This window comes from Abrus precatorius, unplaced genomic scaffold, assembly GCF_003935025.1.
Source record: "Abrus precatorius isolate BTA unplaced genomic scaffold, Abrus_2018 Scaffold3, whole genome shotgun sequence".
Taxonomy (NCBI): domain Eukaryota; kingdom Viridiplantae; phylum Streptophyta; class Magnoliopsida; order Fabales; family Fabaceae; genus Abrus; species Abrus precatorius.
The window spans coordinates 19,108,659-19,129,813 of record NW_020874373.1 but is presented as its reverse complement, the minus strand read 5'-3'; the positions used below and the strand labels follow the sequence as shown (position 1 = coordinate 19,129,813).

The window sequence follows — 21,155 nt, the reverse complement described above, 5'->3', positions numbered from 1 at the left end:
GAAATAGTCAAAATGTCTTGTTTCTAAACCTATCAAATTTGGTCAGCAAGTCTTTCATAAATTTCTAACCATTTTAGTCAAAAATACACATGCTTACACTATGGTGATTTAAACTTAAGACACATGCTTATTACTAATCAATTCTGGATTATTATTACATTAAAATAATACAAGAAACTGTATATATCTTTCATGTTTCTAAGATAAAACATTTAATTTTCCTTAAACAAAAACAAGATGACACAAGGACACATTATGAAGGAATTGCTATTATACTTGCAAAAATTCAAGGATGATGAAAAGAATAACATCCCATGACCAATGTTATTTAACTATTATTTCAACAAACACAACGAAATCCAAGGCCAACAAGTCCACGCTGGAAACACAAGCAAACCCAACTTATCCATCAATCAAAACTGGGGAAGGAGAGAGGCAATCAACAATGAAACAAAGAGTGCAACAGTGATTAAGCCTTGTGAGAATGAAGAAGATGATGACGAAGATGAAGGGGAAGAGGGTGCATTCCCAGACACCGTTTTAATCTTCACCTTCATGCCTTGACTACAATGACCCAAGGTTCCACATGCAAAGTAACGTGTACCAGGTTTGTTCAGTTTTACAACATCATTGCCACTACTCATAGAGTTCACTGCATTGCCAAGGCCACAATTCTTGTAGTCACTCTCGTTGCCTAATTCAACCACACTATGCAATCCTGAAGAGTACTTGAAAACTGCCAATTCCAAAGGAAAAGAAAACAGTTATTGATCTTATTAATCAAATTCATAACAACTTTGTCCAAAAAAATTCCATTTCATTTAAGGGATATTTTTTTTAATTGAGTGGTTCACTCTGCCAAGAGAATAGGATCTTGTTAATCAACAATTTTGAAGAAAAAAATTTCCAATTCATTCAAGGGATTTTTGTTATTTTTAATTTTATTTGAGTGTTCTAGTAAATATGGGTAAGAATAAGAAACATACCAAGTTGATCGCCAACCTTAAATCTTTGGCCTGAAACCCAAGAGTTAAAATCTGTGGATTCATCCCAACCTTGGCTTCCACCAACAACATGTTGTTCTGCCATGACAACTTTTATGATCAAAGCAACACTCAATGCCATGAAAATTGTGATCTTGCACCCCATCTCTCTCTCTTTTGGCTCTCTGCCTCTGCTTTCTAATTTTTTGGGTTATGTTATCTTGGTTATGTCTGAGCATCGTTATAATTCATTACTATATATACTCATAATCAGTGAACGTCCTATGCCCCAATACCCCAATTTTAACTTGTTTATATTGAAAATAACAGGTTATTTCGTATCTTAAATATGTTGAAAATAATATTAAATCTGAGTTGTTGTAACATGTTAGAAAATATAAAGAATGCTTCATTCAATGGGTTAAACAAAAGGTACATTTTTGTGTTGTGTCTTCTTTTTCAAGTGTTTGGATTGGCCGCCAAGTAAACTTGGTGGGTATAACAGTTGTTAAAGCTTTACGTTCAAACAAAGTTTGCACGAATCATCTAAGGGGATGGCTGGTCTGGAAGCTCAAATTTTAATTCGCATGACAGATAATGGCCCAAAAAGGGGGGAAAAAAGAAGAAGAAGAAATCAAAAGATAGATACATCTAGAAGGCTAGAATCAAATAGGTTTATGGCTAGTGGCAGCTGTTCTTAAACCTTAGTGATGAGTACATTGGTGGAATCAGATAAATAAATTACTTACCTGATTTTCATCGAGATGTAGGGAAAAAAATGGAAAAGGAAAAGAAATACAGCAACTGAATCTGCATGTCCTTAGAATGTGGAAAATTGTTAACAATCCAACATGCCAAATAAAGGGCTTCAAGTGTCAATATTAGTGCTATTTAGTTTAAAGTTGGATGGAATAGATTGTGATGAAATTGATTTTGAAATATTGATATGATGGAGAAGTGTTGTTAAATTAGTGTGAATTATATACATTTGAAACTTATATTTTTTAATTAAAAGTGCAATAATTGATTTTCTAACTTTAAACAAGTAGAGTCATATTTTCTTCAATCCATCTTACTGAAGAAATTCTAGATATAAAATGTTTTCATGTGTTTCTTTTAGGCAATCATAGTATTTTAGAATGAGATTTATTCAATTAAGTATAAGATCTATTATTGTTCATCTGTTTATTTTTTTGATATAGTACTTTCGGGCACAGACTAAAGGGGCAAGCTTAGAGAAGCTTTTAAACCTTTGTAGAATAGGAGAAGACCAGTAATAAATTAAAAGGAATTTATGTCACAACAAGGATATCTAGAGCTTTTAAACCTTTTTAGAGTACTTTCGGGTAGCTCTTTCAATTAGCATTTCACAACAAGGATATCTAAATTATATCATCGTAGTGCAGCCAATTTGAATTATAAATAGCCATAATCAGTACTAGCTGTTTGAACGTAGATATAGAAAAGTTGGATCTTGGAAGGGTCCTTATCTTTAAGGCATATATAACCATACGTCTGTCCAAGCAGATGGATTTGATTAAGAAAAGCTTTGTAAATATAATGAACAAGAAAAAACTAATTTGAAAAAGTTGCAGTTCTGAAAACTTGAATGTCTGTATTTCATCTGAAATATTTGAACGGTGAGCTTTCCATCATTGATTGGAACATGCATATATTTGGTTCTAGTTGCGTCAGTAATAAATATGCATCTGGGATGCTTCTTCAAACTTTGGAAACAGTTTAGTTTTTAATTCTTTTGAGAAGTCTTATCCAGTTGATTTCATGCTAGTAGCCTCACCATTGCAATGCAATACAGTGCAAAAACAAATGACTGGTAGTGATACATCATTACTTGTATAATTGGCCATTTACTTAATTCTTCATTATCTCTGTGATAGCTATTACAAGTCTATTTGTTTCTTACATGTTGATTCTTTGTAAGATGTAGTTGGCTTCTTTCAGGTGTTAACTTGATGATTGAAAAATGAAATAACAGCATTATACACTAAGTCCTTGGCATTGAAGCCCATAATGTAGTCAGCATGAGCATAGTCCTTGATGAACTGAACACTACGCTTATCCTCATCATGGAACTTGAGTATATCAAGTAAATTCTCAACATCACGAACATCTGAAAGAGCATCTGCACCCCCGTAGCTAATGAAGAGAGGGAGATCACGGGGAATATTGGAAAGGTTATAGATTGGAGGGAATATTTCTCCATAATGCTTAATATTATAGTCTGGTATAACGTAATTGAATTTTGTCAAGACCCCATTTCTAACAACTGCAAAGTGCACCATGTAATATTTTCTTGGTTAATTTTAATAGTAATTAAATGTGATACAGTAGTACCTAGTTAAGTTGCTAGATGGGAAAATCTTACTCTGAGCCAAGTGCACCATGTTCTTTGTTGATGTTGACTGAGGTTCATTCATCAAGAATAGATCAACAGTTGAAGAATTGAGGCAGCAATTTTTACCTGAAAATAGGACATCACATTTCAACCACTTATATAGTTACAAAACTTGGATAGGTTGATTTATTTCTATAAAAAATGTGTCCCATATATAAATGCTAAAATTCAAATCGTTAACAAGTCATAGAGTTTGGGAAAAGACTTAGACCAGTTAGTGCAGCCATCAAATCGTAGCAGTCTATCCCAGGGTGAGCACAGAGAGACTTGAGAAAGGCATCAACAGGTAACCTATGCAATGTAGTTGTTGAGAGAGCATTAACTTGCAGATAGAATGGTAATGGGGGTTTAAGAGTAGAATAAAACTTAGGTAAAGTTCTTCAGGCGGTCCAATTAATAATCAAAATTAAATTTTTCCTAAAATAAAACTCTAATTTTCAACAACAACAATAACATTTAAATAACAACACATGTTTTGTCCTTAAAATAAGTTATAAATAATAGTAAAAAAAAACATTTATTGTATAAAAATATGCAAGTGTAATAGATATTTTAGATATAAAAATTCTTCTAATTTTAAATACTTAAAATGAGCCATGTAAACGAAGAGCAAAAGAGTATGAGGAGATAGCTTGTTATATTGTGAGTTCAATGTAAGAATTCTTACCCTTTTGGATTAAATTCTGCCAGACCAAATAGGGTAGTGATCTGTTTGGCAAGAAAAAGATTTTTCCCGAGTCAGCAAATGCGTCTGCTTCTTTGTCTGTATGATGTATACACATGATTTTGTAGTAACAAGAGGCAATTTTACAAGTAACACGTACCTCCCCAACAAAGGACTTGGCCGCAACGACACCAAGTGCGGTGGTCATGTGGCTTAAATAGGCAATTGGGCTCAACAAAGCTGCTGATTTCACCTGATTAACCAATTCCCCTTCTGAGAAGGACGCCAAAGCTATCAAAGTTCCCTGCCAAACATGGTCTTCCACTTTCAGAGGAATAACACACTAAAGTTTATTTAAATTTCCCAGATATTATTATTGTTAGTATAATTGCTCAAAATAACTCAATTCCAAGAATACTTAAAGAAAATAAAAGGATGTAATAAAGGACGTAACGCAATACCAGAGAATGGCCAATGTAATTAATCTTGTGCCCCGTTTGGCTGAACACGTAATCAAACCCGGCAGGTAGATCATAGGAAACAAGTTCATCCCAAGACCAATTCCAAAAGGCCTGCCACATTTACACAGAAATGTTAATTTAGAAAAACATAAATTTAAATCTGATATGGATTATTCAGTAACGTGATATATATGATTATACTGAAAAAACTTGTATCAAATAAAAATTTATCATGATTAATTATAAGACCCATTAGTTAAAATTTAATAACATTATATAATTTTAGTCTAACATGATATAAAATCATATCACCTTACTCGAGATTCTAAAATATAAAGCTGAAAAAGAAGAAATGAAAAACGAACCGGGCTAGAAGGGTCCAATGAAGTATGTCGGCGGCTATATCTGGTTCCTCTGGTGTTAGCAATCCACACGTCAAAGCCATTATCAGCTAAAATCAAGGGTAGATCTTGCTCTGGTGGGTTCAGAAGCCATGTCATACCATCCTGCAAATAGTGTTTTCTTCAGCACAAATAATGTGGCAGAGCTGCATCATAATCAAAGTGTGTGTATGACATTTGCAATCAGTGGGGGTTCCTACCGTTTTGCTTCAGACGGTGCATAGATTTTCGGGTTCTTAAATTTTTCAAGCTTGCTTTTAGCTATCTTGTGTACGTGGTAAATATGTGTCACCAATTTATCATGAAAATTATAATTGGAATTACAAAACAAGTTCTTTTTTCTGGTGATGGCAGATGTGATTCTTCAAAGTTTCAGAACTTGGGCGGCACCATTTAACGTGTTCCAAGCCACTAGTACATATATCCTGATCATATATTTTAAATATTTTCCTATTAAGTGAAAAAAAATATTAAATACAATTGTATGTTTTTTAAATGTAAAGAGATTTAATAAGACAAGATTAGAAGATATAATATTATTCATTACGGTTATGCACGGGCCAAATTTGGTTTCTTACAATACTTTATTAAAAATATCAAATTAAAAATAAAATATAGTTAATATTTTAAAAATGTAAGTATTTATTATTTTCTTCATAAGAGAATTAGTAGGAATATAGAAAAAATGTATGGATCTCACACGTTTTGCGAATGCTTTTGTTATATATGGGTCTAGACTTTCTAGAGGTTGATTAAATAACCAGAATTAGTGGCTTAGTGCAGTAATCATTTAAGGGCTGACAATGACTAAATTATGTTTTCTAATATATTTTGTTAAATAAAAAATTAATTTTAAGGATTAGGGTTTTCTCACATTTGAAAATTTGAGGTTCCTAATGTTACCATACACTTTTTCGTCAACTTGAAGTCACGATGATTGTGAGTGTATAACCAAAAAGTAACACAAAAGGAAGAAAGAAAAACATGAAAATCCTTTTAAAAGTCATAATGAAGCATGAATATCGCAGGAAACATTAACTTGAAAGCCATCTGAAGGGGATAATTGCTGTTGCATATAGTGTGCTGGATCACACTCACTGGGTCAAAAAGTTTAGTGATGTTGACTCGAGTAAATCAACGCAATGTTGGTCTGATTGCTTTTACTAAAGATTAAAATTGGTTTATTATAAGGCTTTAGATTAGAATTTAATACTATAAAGCTGATTCATTTATTCAGTTGACCTTAGCAAGTAATGTAAAGCATTTATATACTATTATAGAAACATGAGATTGATATTTAGAGGATCATATATACAAAACACCCTTTTCCTAAATTATCTCTGGTGATGATTGCTTTTCATGTACCTTTCGCTAGCTTAATTATAACGTCATTTGCTTAACAAAGTGTAACTTATTATGTCTTAAGCAACTAGACACATGGCCACAGGAGCATCGATCACTAATCTGTCACCTTTTGACTAAAATAACAAGAAGAAAGCATTTCTATACTTCCCATTTAGATACTATTTTAGTGCCATAATGTGACAGACGCGGAACTTCACCCTTTTTGTCACCTTTATAGTTAGGTTCACACTCAATCATGAATTACGATGCATCTATTACTTCAAATTTATACCCTTTTTATACTTATTACTTCTATGAAAAAAGATGAGAGGAAAAATGGAAGTGAAACAAACCTTTATTTGAAAAAAAATTAAAAAAACACGCTATCCCTCAAAAGTACAATTAGGATATTTTCAGGTGGGTAGATATTTTTGCTCTTCTTCTAAGAAGCTACCTTTCGAACAATTCCAAAAATTTAAAATATTAAATATAGACACATAAGCTATTCCATATTACATTTTTAATCCTTTTTTAATATATAGAAGTTGAACTTAAAAATATGGAGATTGTATAAACTCACTTTATCTTGAAATTTAACTCTCTATACAAAGAATGAGAGACAAGATTAAACACTAAAATAGTAAATGTGTGTTTAATTTTCTTTTAAAAAAGTTTAATGTATGTTTGTTAAGAAGTAATTAATTATTATTTTCATTTTTACGTGTTTGAGGATTGCTACCAACAACCATTAGTTATCAAGACTGATTCTACATTAAACCAACTATTATTCCAAAGAATTGTTAGAGAAAGAGACACGATTGTTTTTACTTTAATTTGCATCTCTAATACAAGATTAGGTGCGTACTTAGATAAATAACTTAATTGAACTGTGTAAGCCATTAAAAAGGGACTGTGTAATCTTCTTGGCAATGAAAAAGGGGAACTGAAAGTGTGAATTGAGATGGGTGCATGCATTGCATTTCACTTACCACAAGTACTCCATGCTGTATTATCACTGGTTGCTTCCTCCCATTCCCACCAACTTCACCTCGACCTTGTGGGATCCTTTGCAGACTCAGAATGTACCCATCTTTGGTTGTAACCTGAAAATGATTTAAACAGATTACAAACATATCATCACTCTAAATCATTCTCAAAACACTGTAAAAATCAGTTTTTGTTTGTGTACATTTTTGAAGCTCTTAATTAATTACCTCATGTTCCTCACACTTGTACCCGTAAATAATGACAGAAGAGGCACATATACCATACATTGCAGGGTTGACGATTTTGCCAAAGGAGCCACGGCTTGAAGCGTGTGCTTCATGAGACACAATTGCTGAGACTAAGAGATAGAGGGTCAAAGCAGCAAAATGCATTACAAGAGCCATATTGGTAATATTGGTCTAGCTATCTATGTGGGTATGTGTGTATATATATATAGAAGGTGTGGGATTAAGGGGTTTGTAATGTATATATAGGATGGTATAAGAAAGGTGAAGAAAGTGAAATGAAACTGAAAAAGATGGACATCGCAGGATGGGAAACCGAGTTAGTTTGATTCCTTTTTTTCCTCTCTTTTTTTGCTTAACGGACCAAAGTAAGAGGGTCTTTCACGATGTGTGGGGCCCACCAAATTTAGATCATCTTTCTTGTGGGAATGGAAAAGGGTCTCAATCAGTTCAACAAATTGATGCCCTGATTTCTGATATGTATCCCTGTAGTGTTCACTAGTTGGGCTTCTGGTCTTGGGGTGCCAAGTCCCTCTAGGTTAGATAACTTAGCCAGTGTGGAATCTGGATGGCACCCCATTTGATCTAAAAATTAATATTATATGTATTATGTGTATAAATATTTTTATTATATATATTAAAAATATAAAAAAGAACATCTAAAGTGTCATCAATACAAAAATCATTTCCCCTATTCTCTGCACGATAAGCAGCCTCGGGGGATATCAATATGTCAAAAAGGGATAACGGGCCCACTTTGCATTTGCCTTTTTCTCTTTATTTATGAAGAGGCTTCTATCTGTTTTCCAACGCTATAATAATTTGGATAACAGAGCACAAAAAATTGGAAAAAAGATAAAGAGAAGAAGTGGTCAGTGGGTACTGAGCACATTATATTGTTGCTTTCACTCCTATAAAGCTTTCTGCTTTCAAGTGTGAACCCAAGAATTTTGTTTTGGGCGCTGCACACGGAAGAAGAAAAAGGGGTTATTCGCATTAAAATTGCTTCATAAGAATGGTTCTTGAGATAAAATGTTCCAGTTGATATACTGAATTCATAGAAGTGGTAAGAGATCATTGAATTAAAGGCGTTTCTTTTTCTTAACAATCACTGCACGGGTTACTTTACTCACCACAAGATTGAGTTAAATTTGCTTTTGTAAAGACCCTGTCGAGAAGCCATGAAAACTACTGTAAAGGTCTTCAAAATGTGAAAAGTAAAAATGAAAATTTTGGTGCCATTTCAATGCCAGATTTTGATTCCAACGACAATGAAAATTTACTAAAAATGCTTATTAGTTAGTCTAAGTTGTTTGTTAATTCAATCAAGTTAATAAAATTTTGTGGTATTTATGGGCATTGTTTTCCAGATAATAGTTCCTCTAGGAACAATATTCTGATCCCATAAGTTATTCTATACAACGTTGAAATTACGCTGTATATGTGAGAATCAAAAGAATAAATTCTAACATTGCATTAACTATGAATGATTAAAATTAGAATATAAGTCATAATATTTAAAAAATATAATTTTAATTATCTTTTATTTTTTATCATACATGTATAATTATATAATCTAAATTTATTTGTTTATATTCATATAAAAATAACACACTAACTAGATAGATCATAGATATTTTATATATAAACGGCTTTTCCCATGCTGTTGTCGTAAGTAATATTGAGTTATAAATCCTTTATTATAAGCATTCACTTTATATTTTTTAAACGCATGGATGTGTATTTTTAGGATGAGTTAAGGCTTTTAGATATCTCAATAATTAGTTAACTTTGAATACAGATGAAAAAATGATTTTCTTTTTTTTTGGTTGATTCTGTTTTCTATTATTAAGAAATATAATATTAAAATTTTATTTTAAGCATCTTTATTTTTATTGAAGAAAAATAAACTGGTTGGTCTGATTTCAAACTCTAATTACATCTTGACGTTAAGTTTCAAAATGTTACTAAGAAACATGTTTTGCACGGGTTTAATTTATTTTTGTTAATAAATTTATTTTAAAATAAAAATATATAATTTAAATATAAAATATATATAAATATAATAAAAAATTATTATATTAAATATAATTACACTAAGAAAGATTATGAAATACTTCCTTATACATAATATTTTTTATATATTCTAAATCTATATATTTTGAATTATTGAATTATTAAATATAATATTTTTAAAAAATTATTAATAAATAAGTGAGCATATATTTAATTTATAATTTCTATGATATAATATTAATTATAAAAATAGTTATAATAAACTCCATACACGTATAATTAAATTATATTTAAATAAATAAATATTATCACAGTTTATAATATTAATACTAATACATGCATGAATAAAATTTTATAATCATTCTCTAATTGAAATAAAAAAAAATTTAAAATATGACATAATTTTAAATAATTATTTTTCAATTTAATAATAATAAAATTAATAAAATTGAGATAATATTTTAAAATTTTAGAAGTAATAAATTAAGATAATAATAGAACTAATAATATGTTGAATTTTAAAAAAAATACTAATAAATAAATATATGAATTTTGAATATATATATATATATATATATATTGTGATACATATTATTAGTTATTTTAAAATAAAATATAATAAATAAAAATAGTAATAATTATAATGAATTTTAAAAGATAGATAAATAAATAAATAACAACATACTTAAATTTTTTTTAAAAAAAATTCTCTAATTGTTTAAAAATTTAATGATGACATTAATAAATATTTTATTTACTACTTAAAAATTATATTTTTTATGATAATTATGAATAAATTAATTTACAAAATTATGATACATAATAAATTTATAATAATATAATATATATTTTTAATTTTAATTATTTATTAATAAATAAAATTAAAATGTTAGATTGAAGGAACATGTTGATTAAGTAAAGTATAAATAAAGAAATTTTTTTAATTACTATCATGATTTTATGAAAAATGGTTATAATAATAATAATAATAATAATAATACCAGAGAACCCAAAGTGGATCAAGGAAAATAGGCAATAAAAGGACTACTAAATGAAATGCAGAAAAATAAATGCAAGAATTTAAAACATAAGAAACTGGAACGATGGTAAATTTAGCATAGAACCAGTAGAGGGAGAAGAGAAGAAAGTTGGACAAAGGTAATCCAAACAGAACCAGTTAGAGAGAAAAATACAGAAAAGATAATTCTTTATTTAAACTTTTAAAAGAAAAGCTTACAAAGAAGATATCTCAGCAGAGCTTCTCTCTCTAAAACTCTCTTGAATGACTAAATGAAAGGGTGTCTCACAACATAGTCAATGACTCCTTATATAGAAATTTAAAAATTACTGTTTTTACAGTTATGGTTGATTAACTAAAACTATTAGCTACAGTATAAGTCATAATTCCTGAATATTTATACCAAAACAATCATCTTCATTCTGGTAGGCTTCGTCTGATTCTTTCTTTGAAGAAGTTTCTACTTCATCTTTTTGAAGAAGTAGAAGAACATCTTTTAAATTACTTTCTAGATCTTTTGAGTTGCAACCCGTCAGGAATGCTGCAATTCTTGATTTTTGATTGAGAAATCTTGATGTCTCTGGGTTAGAAATCTTGAGATACTAAGGATTTACACCAAAAACATTATTAACTACTAAAGGTCCTGTATGATCTCCATTAAATTGATTTCACTACTTAACAAAAGAATATCTTTGCAATATAGGAAGAATCTCCTGATTTTCTGTTTTCCTATATCGATATTACCATGAGAATGCCCAAGCAAGAGCAAAAGTAGAAAAATATTTAAGGTCAGCTCCTATTCTTGATTCAGGAACAAACCTTCTCTTGAAATGATCATATCCTTCTTTAACTAGAGATAGAAGGATATCTTCAATAGGTCCAAAGAAGTCCTACCATTACAGGAACCAGTTTGGAAAATTGTAGTGCTATCCATAATTCTGGGTTTTCTTAAAGTAAACTAACCAAGTTATAACCTGTATGATCAAATGGTTGAGAAAATTTTTTGTAGGAATTCATATATTTTTTTAAACTCTTTGGGGTCAAAACTTTGAGAATTTTTATTGTTGAGTGGGTAATTATAGATGGATCTTTTGGATCTTTATAATGTTTAATGGAAACAGAATTTGAATCCACTAAGATAAATTCATAAAATTGTCTGGTTCTGTTTAAGGCTGAGGGTCTGAAATGAAATCCTGGAGGGAGGACCTTAGACATTGCTTTGTAAGGATTTTTGTCCCAAAATTCTAGCTCTATCTGAATTACCGAGGAAAATTTTCCTTGACTATATAATGGGATGGATTTTGCAAGGTTTTGGAAATTTGTTTTTCTTTTTGGAGAGTGTCGCAACCGGGCGGTCGCAACGGTACGGCGAAAAACGTTTTTTTAAAAAGTATCAGAGGAGTCGCCACCAACGTTTATTTTAAGAAAAACCTTGGAAAAACTTAAATATAATATGATCTTTGAAACCAAAAATGAGTTCGGGAGTCATTTACGTGTAGGGAAGGTATTAGCACCCTACAACGTCCGTTTAAAAACGGTTACCTAAAATTAATTGTGCAAATTCATTCTAATTTTGAAAAATATTTATTTAACCCCTAAACATTAATTATTTTATTTTAGAAGAAGAAATATTATTTATTGAAATATTATTTGGGTTATTTTAAAAATTATTTTGACTTGACGGGTTCGGTTTCCGCTCCTACGTATCTCCGGGTGCAATGGGGAACTCAAAGCTACGTAGTTCTATCTAAAAATTATGAAATTAGTTGATTAAAATTAGGTTTAGTAAAAGAAAATTTATTTTGAAATTAAAATTATTTTGTAAAATTATAATATTTAGAATACAAGATAACGCGGTTATACATGTAATCTACGAGAAACAATACAGAAAGTGAAGGGAGATCACACAACTATATTGCAAATCGTTAAAAAATATTTTATTCGTAAATCAAGTATTTGAATTTGAATTTTGATTATGAACAACGTTGAAAGAGAATTAAAGATAGCGTAAGCTATACGTTAATCTCTTATAATTTTTGAACAATCGAAGGCAATGTAAATCACACACCGATGTTAAAAAAAATGTATAATATAATAAAAATGGAGAAATGATTTTTTATTTAATTTATCAAAATTAGAAATATGATTCAAGAAATTTTAAAATATGAAATTAATTTCATTTAATGAAATGAATAAATAAATTTGAATTGATTAAAAAATATCTAATAAAAAAAAATTAAAACTTTGTTGGATAAATTTATGTTAAATAGAACCTAAGGTAACTTTGGTACACATAGATTCTAATAATTTATAACACGTAAAGGTAGAGTTGCTACACATTAGCATTATAAATTATTATGTTAATAAAATAATTTTAATTTAAATTGATTGATTGATTAATAAAATAGTAATAAAATGTAAATAAAAAATTAAATTATACCAACATATAAGGTTATACAATACAATTAAAAAAAAACTAATATAACAAAAATTATACGAAAAAAAATGTAAAACACAAACTAAGAAATTAAATAAAATAGTGAGACTAAATATATTATGAAAATTTATAGATCACATAAACCAAATTTGATCATTTATTATTATTATTATTTTTGTTGTTATTGTTATTATTATTATTATTATTTAATTAATAAATAAAATTAAAACAGCTAAATTTTTAAAAAAATAAGAGGTGAACTTCTTTTATTTTTATTGAATTAAATCAAAATACCCTAAAATAAAAAGAAAACTTAAAAATAGAAAAAAAAATTAATAAAAAGATCCACAAATCTATCAACCGTGGATAAAGCAACTTAGATCAAATCACAATCCAGAAGCAAAATGCTACGAGTGTAGCAATCAGTATTATCCAACAACTATATCTAAAAAAGAATAAAAAAATAAAAAAAAGAAAAGAAAAATCATGAAACAATACAGCAAAAGTCAAAAATTGGATTCAATTCATATTCATCGAGCCTTGCGTATGACAGTGGGACAAGATTACCTTTCATTTCACAACATTAAAAAAAATAAAACAATGTACTATTACTTGATAAAAAAGAAAGTAAAGTAAAATGCCAAAAGGAAACGAGAGTCATTTTTATTACTTGGTTATTTCGTATTTCTTAACATATAACTCCTTCGTTCATACATTTCGCAGATACATTGATGAGAGCAAAAGATATGTGAAGTAAGACTTACCTTGGCAAGGTGCAGCGAATATGGTGGCTAAGGCTATCGGAAGCATTTGTAATGGTCAAAAAGCATTGGTTTTTTTTCTTCTTAATATTCTTCCTCTCTAAAAATACTTGTTTCTCATTTTTTCATCTTTTAAAAACCTTTCTTCTTATCTTCCGTCACCCTTTTTGATCCCAGATCCCAATGCTCTACTCTTCCCCACAAACTAGCTGTTGTCTCCCTCTCTTTATCCCCGAAAAACCACCCCCCTCTGATTTTTTTTACTTCTCATTTTATACTGGTACGTTTAGCTTTTTTACAAAATGCCAAAAGTTCTGATTTTGCCTTTCTTGTGCTTAAGAACAATTTTTGATGTGGAGGTATAAGCCAGTGTAATGCAGGTTGCTGTTCCGGGAAGCAAAATCATTTTTTTCAAAAAAATTTCTATTTTGCTGTAAAACAAATTTATTTCATTTTATTAATTTTTTTTTAAATTTTGGAAGTAATATCTAGAAGGCAAAAATTGGTATTCACAGAGAGTAACAGCTTTGTTGGTTTCTTCCAAGACATTAATAGATTTTTTAGTTTGGTTTAAGGATTGGATCATTGTATTTAGGCTAGTTAAGTCTAATTCCATTTTATCTTCTAAATCAATATTTGTCCAGGATTTCTTAGGTAAAATACTCAATCTTCCTTGTTGGAGAGCTAGGAGGGTGCTAACAGGTAAAGCATAATCAACTTTGATCTGTTTAGTTGTTTTGGATTAGGTTGAAGAAGAATCAGCCTTGTTGGATGAATCTTTTTTAAGAATCTCTCATTGTTAAGTAGATGACTCAACAATCTAGATAGCTTTTTGGGTTGATGACCCAACTAGAGTGGATGACCCCGAAGATGTTGAATTTGAATCTGCTAAGACATATTTTGATTTTGATTTTGATTTATTTAAAGTTAGAGCAAGTCTAACTCTTCCTCTGTTTGTGGCTCCTCTCGTTGCCTTTCTAGACATCTCACTTATCCTGTAAATATTCACGAGTGAGATAATTAGGAAGAGAGTTTGAGATATTCAATTTTGAAATAAAAAACACTTAAAATTGCTTGCAATTTTGCAAAATTTGTTTAGAGGCAAGAGTTTTTACATCTTTTTGTAAAATTTCTTTGACAGATTTGCAATCAACTCTAATAAGAAATTTTTTATTCAATAAATCAGATTAAAATTTTGAAACAAATAAAACAATTGTTAAAACTTCTTTTTTGACAGTTGAATAATTCTGTTGTGCAGAATTCTAGTGTTTTGATGTGTATGTAATGATATATTCATGGGAGTCGACTCTTTGTTTGAGAATACTACCATAACCTATGTTTAAGGCTTCTTTTTTGACAATTTTGAAGGCTTGAGGAATAGGGAGATAAAGATGTTTTATCTCTCTGACATTAGTTTTGATTTCTTTAACAACGTTGGTATGAACGTATGTCCAAGAAGGAGGATTCTTTTAAAACCTATCATGTAAAGGCTTAATGATATTATTGAGGTGAGGAATAAATTCATCTACACAATTGAGACATCATAAAAACCTTTGTAATTGGGTTTTGTCGACGATTCTATCAAGAAATTTGTTAACAAATTCAATTAATCTACTGATTGGGAAAATAGTTTCTTGATGAATATTATGACTAAGGAATCTGATATTTTTATGAAAAAGATTGATTTTTTATTTTGACATGGCTAGACCTTTGTTCTTGACAACATTAATAAAAACATTTATATGTTTAAAATGTTGGTCTATAGACTGAGAAAAAATTAAAACATCATCGATGTAGATAATGACAAACATAGAATAAGGATTAAAAATATCATTCATAATTTTTTTGAAATTCAGAAAGGGCTTTTTTCATACCAAAAGACATTACATTCCATTCGTATTCCCAAAAGGAACAGTAAAGACGATTTCATACCTATCTTTTTCACTGATCTAGATTTGCCAAAATCTTGATTTTATATCAAATTTGGAAAAGATCTTAGCAGAGTTAAGTTTGTTAAGGAGATCTTTTTTATTAGGAATATGATACCTTATCCATTGAAAAGCTTGATTAAGGGGTTTGTAATTAATTACTAATCTGGGAGTTTCTCTCTCTAATTCTGCCTGTTTATTAACATAAAATACAAAATACGACCAAGGACTCTTACTCTTTCTAATCAATTTTTGGTTTAAGAGATCTTTGATCTCATTTTGACAATAGTGGAGGAGTTCTTCATTCATCTGAATGGATCTTGCTTTGGTAGGAATTTAACTTTCTTTAAAGTTTGCTTCATAAGGAAGATTAACTATGTGTTTCTTCCAATTCCATAATGCATTGGGAAGGTTAGAACATATAGTGGATTAGATTGAATCTAAGAGAAATTGAATTTTTTTCTGAAGTGATGGATTCTTTAGTTGTTTATCAATGTTAGCAAAAGAAATTTCTTCTTTCAGAAAGTTTATTTGATTAATCTTATTTTGAATAAAATTAATATTTCTGGTAAAAGGTTTACTGAAAAATTTGAAAGTTATTTGCTTGCCTAAATGACAAGTCAAAATTTTTTCTTTTGAAATTTGAAGCGAGAAAAGAGCTTTTATAAATGATGTTCCCAAAATTACTTCATTTTTTAAGTTTTTGACTAAGAGAAAATTTGTTTATATTTTAAACCCTTGGTTTTCAATGATAACTTTAGATAATTTGTAACTAATCTTAAGCTTAGAACCACTAGTAGTATTGAGTTTTTCAGAATTTTTTTCAAAATATTTAGTAGGAATTAATCCTTTTAAAATACATTTTGAATCAACATCAGTGTCAAAGAATGCCAAAGTATCAAGAACAAAATCATCAATAATGATTCTGATATTAATGTAAAATTTTTGAATTTTAACGTTATTGATCAAATTCATAAAAATTTCTTCTGGATTTTCATAATCATTTTTATGAGAAAGTTGTTATTTCGCAACTTCAGATTCATCACCATCTTCAAGTTGGGAAAGAATAACTTGATGAACTTATTATTGTTCTTTGATTTCATAAATCTTCTTTTTGAGATTGTTAATCTCAATCTGAAGATTCTGAATAGTGGTTGGCTTTGCTTAAGAACTATTTTCTAATTTTAAAAAAAATACTATTTACATCAAACTAGTTTATTGTGAAAAGTTGTTTTGGTTTTGGTTTTGTTTCTAAAATGTCTTTAAGTTTATTGAGAAAAATTTTCTTTTCTTGAGGGTCAGGAATAGAATTAATGACTTCAAAAATAAGATCTTGTTCTTTTGTTAAAACATTAATTTCTAGAGTTTCATCACTATCAGAAGAAGAAATTTGATTATCTTGTTGGATTTGATTAATATCTTCACTAGATTCATTAGCAGAGTCTTCTTCAGAAGATTCAATAAGGAGATTATTAATTTGGTCTTTAATAGAAGAATCAAGGTTGAAATTACTAATTTTTTTCTTGAACCTACAACATTTACTGATATGGCCAAATTTTTCGTAATTATAACAGGTTACACATGTCCTAGGTTTTTTAAGAATGTTTTTGGGATAGTATCCTCACCAGGTTTCCTAGAAGGTTCTATTGTATTTTCTCTTATAAGGTTTCTTTTTGGTTTCTACTTCCTTCCTGGGATAGTGTTTTTTCTTCTGGGTTGGACACAGAGGTAACCCAAATTGTTTATAGAAAGACCCTAACTCTCTTTTATTTTGAATTTTCTCTTTAGCTAATTGTCTTTGGATCTTATCTTCTTGACAGATTTTTAAGGCCATTTTCTAGACAAAGGATATAAGTTTACCATAACTAAGACTATCATAGGGAATTTCTCCATTAACAGAATGACTCTGGAGCTTGTTTCTAACCAAATCTCCAAAAGAATTAGGGAGGCCAGCTAAGAATTTTTCTTGCCAGAAAAATTGATGACTATCTTCTCTAGTGAAAACCCTAGACAAAAAGGTATCTCTATACAATCTAAAATCGCTTAAGGTTCTACACTTAAGATTGGACAATAACTCAGTGGATCTATCCTTCCATAAAGATGGATCTCCTATGAAATGTTGAGCAATGGTAAAAAGGAGAGTATTGACAGCATTAGAGATTTGCTCATCATTGTCTATAATGGCTTATTTCTTTGCATTAGTTTTGCCTACAGAGAGAATTTTCTCTTTCTCAGTTTCAGTAAGATAATTATTCCATCATCCTTTGAGTTGACCAGAAAAACCAGCAACATGAATATTAATTGTATTTTCAGTATAATCATGGGAAGTTAGGTAGCAGTGGCTACCATGGACATATGATGCAGGGTAGTTTTAATATTATACTCTTACTTATCATCTATGCTCCATTCTAGATGTTATTAGCGCTAAAACTTTGGAAACTATGCTCATTGTTTTCTTCTATAAGAAGGTCAGGAGCAGTAGTCTTATTGTAATAAAGCTTAGAAAGGGATTTCCAGTTTTTATCAGTAGTAATAATCAGATTGACTTCTAAATTAAGAATTGAATATGTTTCAGAAGGTTATTCTAAATTAGTTTTACTAATAACATTGACAGTTTTGGATAGAGATCTAGTCTTTGGTCTAGCTCTAGATTCTTCAGAAGATTGAGGTGTTTCAGGAACAAACATACTAGTAATTTTGCTTAATAGCTCATTAGGATCATCTAATTCTTCAAGGGATTTTGTTTTTTTTTTTTTTCTAAACTCTAAGATTTTTTGTTTAGCTTTGACATTGACTTTGAATGGTTTGAAAAGAGGTTTTTCTAAAGGAGGTTGAGAAGAAATTGTTTCTTCTTCTTTTTGATTACCAGTACCAGTAAAGACCTTATCTTTACCAATCTTATCTCCTAAAACTTGAAGATATTTGTTGGTATAGTTGGCTTGCTCCATGAGCCCTTTGATGTCACTGAGAGTGATAGACTCATTAGAATTTTTGGTCTTGAATAGTGTAGCCATTACTGGATTGTCACTATTGTCTTTTAATTTAGGCAATTGATATTGGGTGAGGAATTTACTCTGAACTATTTGTCCATATTTGATCTGTCAGGATATAACATTAGCATTAGGATTACTAATAATATCTACTTATCAAGGATAACCTAAATTATTTTTTATGGTGTATGTATGAAATCAATCAAAGAAAGGAATATTTTGTTTAATTTTTCCAGAAATTTATAAAATTCCTCTTGGATGTCAGATCTATTTTTTTACCCTTGTAATTCTAGAAAAATCACTCTATCTGAGATTTGCAATCCTCATAATAGAATTCTTTTCTAAAGGTTTCCTTATCAATAACAAACTTATGAGACAATAGATCTGCTATATGATAATGTATATAAATTAAAATATATTAATTTTTTATTGTTATATACACAAATTTATTTACAAAAAATATCATTCATATTAAAATAGTATTATAAAATTAAAATGTGTATAATTTAGTATTTTCTAGAGTTAGCTATATTAATTTAAAATATACGATAGACTAAAAAATATTTATGATAAAATTATGAAATTAATTTTAAATAGCATTAAATTTATTACTTTTAAAATTAAAAAAAAATTATTGTTTCATAATATCATAAAACTATTCGTTATTATAAAATTTTAAAATAAATAAATATAACAATAACTTATTAAATATAACAAATTTTTTTATTAAATTATAAAGTTTAAATAAAATACCCTATAATTTTTAACTTATGCATTTGTTTATATTTGTTAACCTGAATTTATATAATAAATTATTATTTATAATTATAATTTAAAATTATTGATAAATTTTTTACGATATCATTATAAAAGGATGATATAACATTTTTAAAAAAATAACTCATCATACTAATATATATCAAAAAAATTATATTTATTTAAATAATGGATAAAATTTTAAAAATATGATTTCCATATAAATATCTACAAAACTATTTGTTAATACCTAAAAATTTAATATGTTAATTCTTTTGTTACATAAATAAAATTATTATACGAAATATGTAAATAAAAACTAATAATAATGCAATATATATTTTTAATTTAGAAGTTTAGTTGTTAATAAAAATAAAAAATAAAAAATATATAATTGAGTATTTTTAAGGTAATTAAATTATTCTATATTGTTTGATAACTTAATAGAATTAGTATTATAAAAAAATTAATTTTATTAAATAACTAATTAAGTATAACAAAGTTATGTTGAGTGGTCATAAAATTAAAATAATAAATTTATTAATTTTGTATGCATTTATTTCAAATTTTAAAATAATTAATATGGTTTGTTAATAATATAATAATATTTTTTAAAATTTATTAAAATTAAAAATATTAATTTAATAAAATTTATAAAATAAATTTAAAATGCTAGATGAAAATGAATATGTAGATTAAATTAAAAATAAGTAAAAAAAATATGTTATTAGGTCTATAATTATTTTTAAAAATATATAAATATAACTTTAGTATAAACACATTAAAATATTATACCGTTATAAAAAAAAAATAAATGCATTCTAACTATTTTGATGTACATCTATGGGTATATTTGAGATGTATTTTTTGTGTGACGTCTTCATGTCTATCTCTTGTGCTCTAATATTTGATATGTTACTTGGTTCTACATAACAAAGAAAGAGTCAATAATTAGTGAACCTGATTTAAATATTATTTTAAATTAAAAATTGTATAACTTTAAGAATATAACTTAATAAATAATTATATTAATAAAAAAAATTTATATTGATTTAATTTTTTATGTATAATACCTATATTTTGATTTATATCCTGAAAACTAATTGTAAATCTACAAAATGACTAAATTTTTTTATTAGAAAGCACTGTTCTTTGCATTTGTAATTAAATGCTCTTAGAAAAATTTTCAAAAAATATTGAAACTTCTTTTTCAATCTAAAATTTTTGAATAATCATATAGTTAGAGTATGGATTGCTAATAAATAAATATAAGTTGATATATTAATATAAAAAATATTTTTATAACATTTTAAACACTAACATTTATCTTTCTCATATTGTAAGTCATTCTGTAATTATGAAAGTTTAGACTTTATATTCATAAAATTTTAAAAGTATATAAAGAATGTTTGAATGTGAAGAAAATAATTAAATTTTGAAACAAATAATATATATATATAAAATTATTAAATATAAAAATCTAATAGTTATCTAAAGATTTAAATATTAAATTATATTTACTTTTTGATGAGTAACTATTTTCATTGTTATGATATTTAATAATATTTAATTTATTTTAATTATTATAATTAATTAGTTTTAATTTGTGAGTATGATAATGGATATAATGTGTTCATTGTTGACTCTCAACGTATCCTACAAATGCAAGAAAGGCTTTCTAATTAGAGTAAAGAAATCGACTAGAAGTATACAAGACTAGAATTTTTTTTTGGTCATACATTAAAGGA

The 21,155-nt window shown here is 28.0% G+C and overlaps 2 protein-coding genes across 2 annotated transcripts; both read right to left on the bottom strand.

The window, feature by feature from the left end:
• Positions 1 to 380: 380 nt before the first annotated feature.
• On the bottom strand, positions 381 to 1,176 carry LOC113863608 (mavicyanin-like). The gene is made up of 2 exons (XM_027497251.1): positions 987 to 1,176; positions 381 to 736 (listed from the first exon to the last, which is right to left on the bottom strand). Exons 1-2 carry the CDS (start codon positions 1,147 to 1,149, stop codon positions 414 to 416), a joined length of 486 nt encoding a protein of 161 aa, XP_027353052.1. The 5' UTR covers positions 1,150 to 1,176; the 3' UTR covers positions 381 to 413.
• A 1,765-nt stretch (positions 1,177 to 2,941) lies between these two features.
• LOC113863605 (triacylglycerol lipase 2) lies at positions 2,942 to 7,660 on the bottom strand. Its single transcript, XM_027497243.1, has 9 exons — positions 7,484 to 7,660; positions 7,259 to 7,372; positions 4,890 to 5,030; positions 4,525 to 4,635; positions 4,224 to 4,367; positions 4,067 to 4,107; positions 3,611 to 3,690; positions 3,370 to 3,465; positions 2,942 to 3,270 (listed from the first exon to the last, which is right to left on the bottom strand). The coding sequence occupies exons 1-9, from the start codon at positions 7,658 to 7,660 to the stop codon at positions 2,942 to 2,944; spliced, it is 1,233 nt and encodes a 410-aa protein (XP_027353044.1).
• Between the last annotated feature and the right edge of the window lie 13,495 nt (positions 7,661 to 21,155).

Coding starts and splice junctions, on each gene's coding strand:
- LOC113863608 (XM_027497251.1), bottom strand. CDS start 1,149: ATGGGGTGCAAGATCACAATTTTCATGGCATTGAGTGTTGCTTTGATC. Junction 737..986: donor TAAGGTTGGCGATCAACTTG/GTATGTTTCTTA, acceptor TGGAATTGGCAG/TTTTCAAGTACTCTTCAGGA.
- LOC113863605 (XM_027497243.1), bottom strand. CDS start 7,660: ATGGCTCTTGTAATGCATTTTGCTGCTTTGACCCTCTATCTCTTAGTC. Junction 4,368..4,524: donor ATTACATTGGCCATTCTCTG/GTATTGCGTTAC, acceptor CATGTTTGGCAG/GGAACTTTGATAGCTTTGGC. Junction 4,108..4,223: donor CCAAGTCCTTTGTTGGGGAG/GTACGTGTTACT, acceptor CTTGCCAAACAG/ATCACTACCCTATTTGGTCT.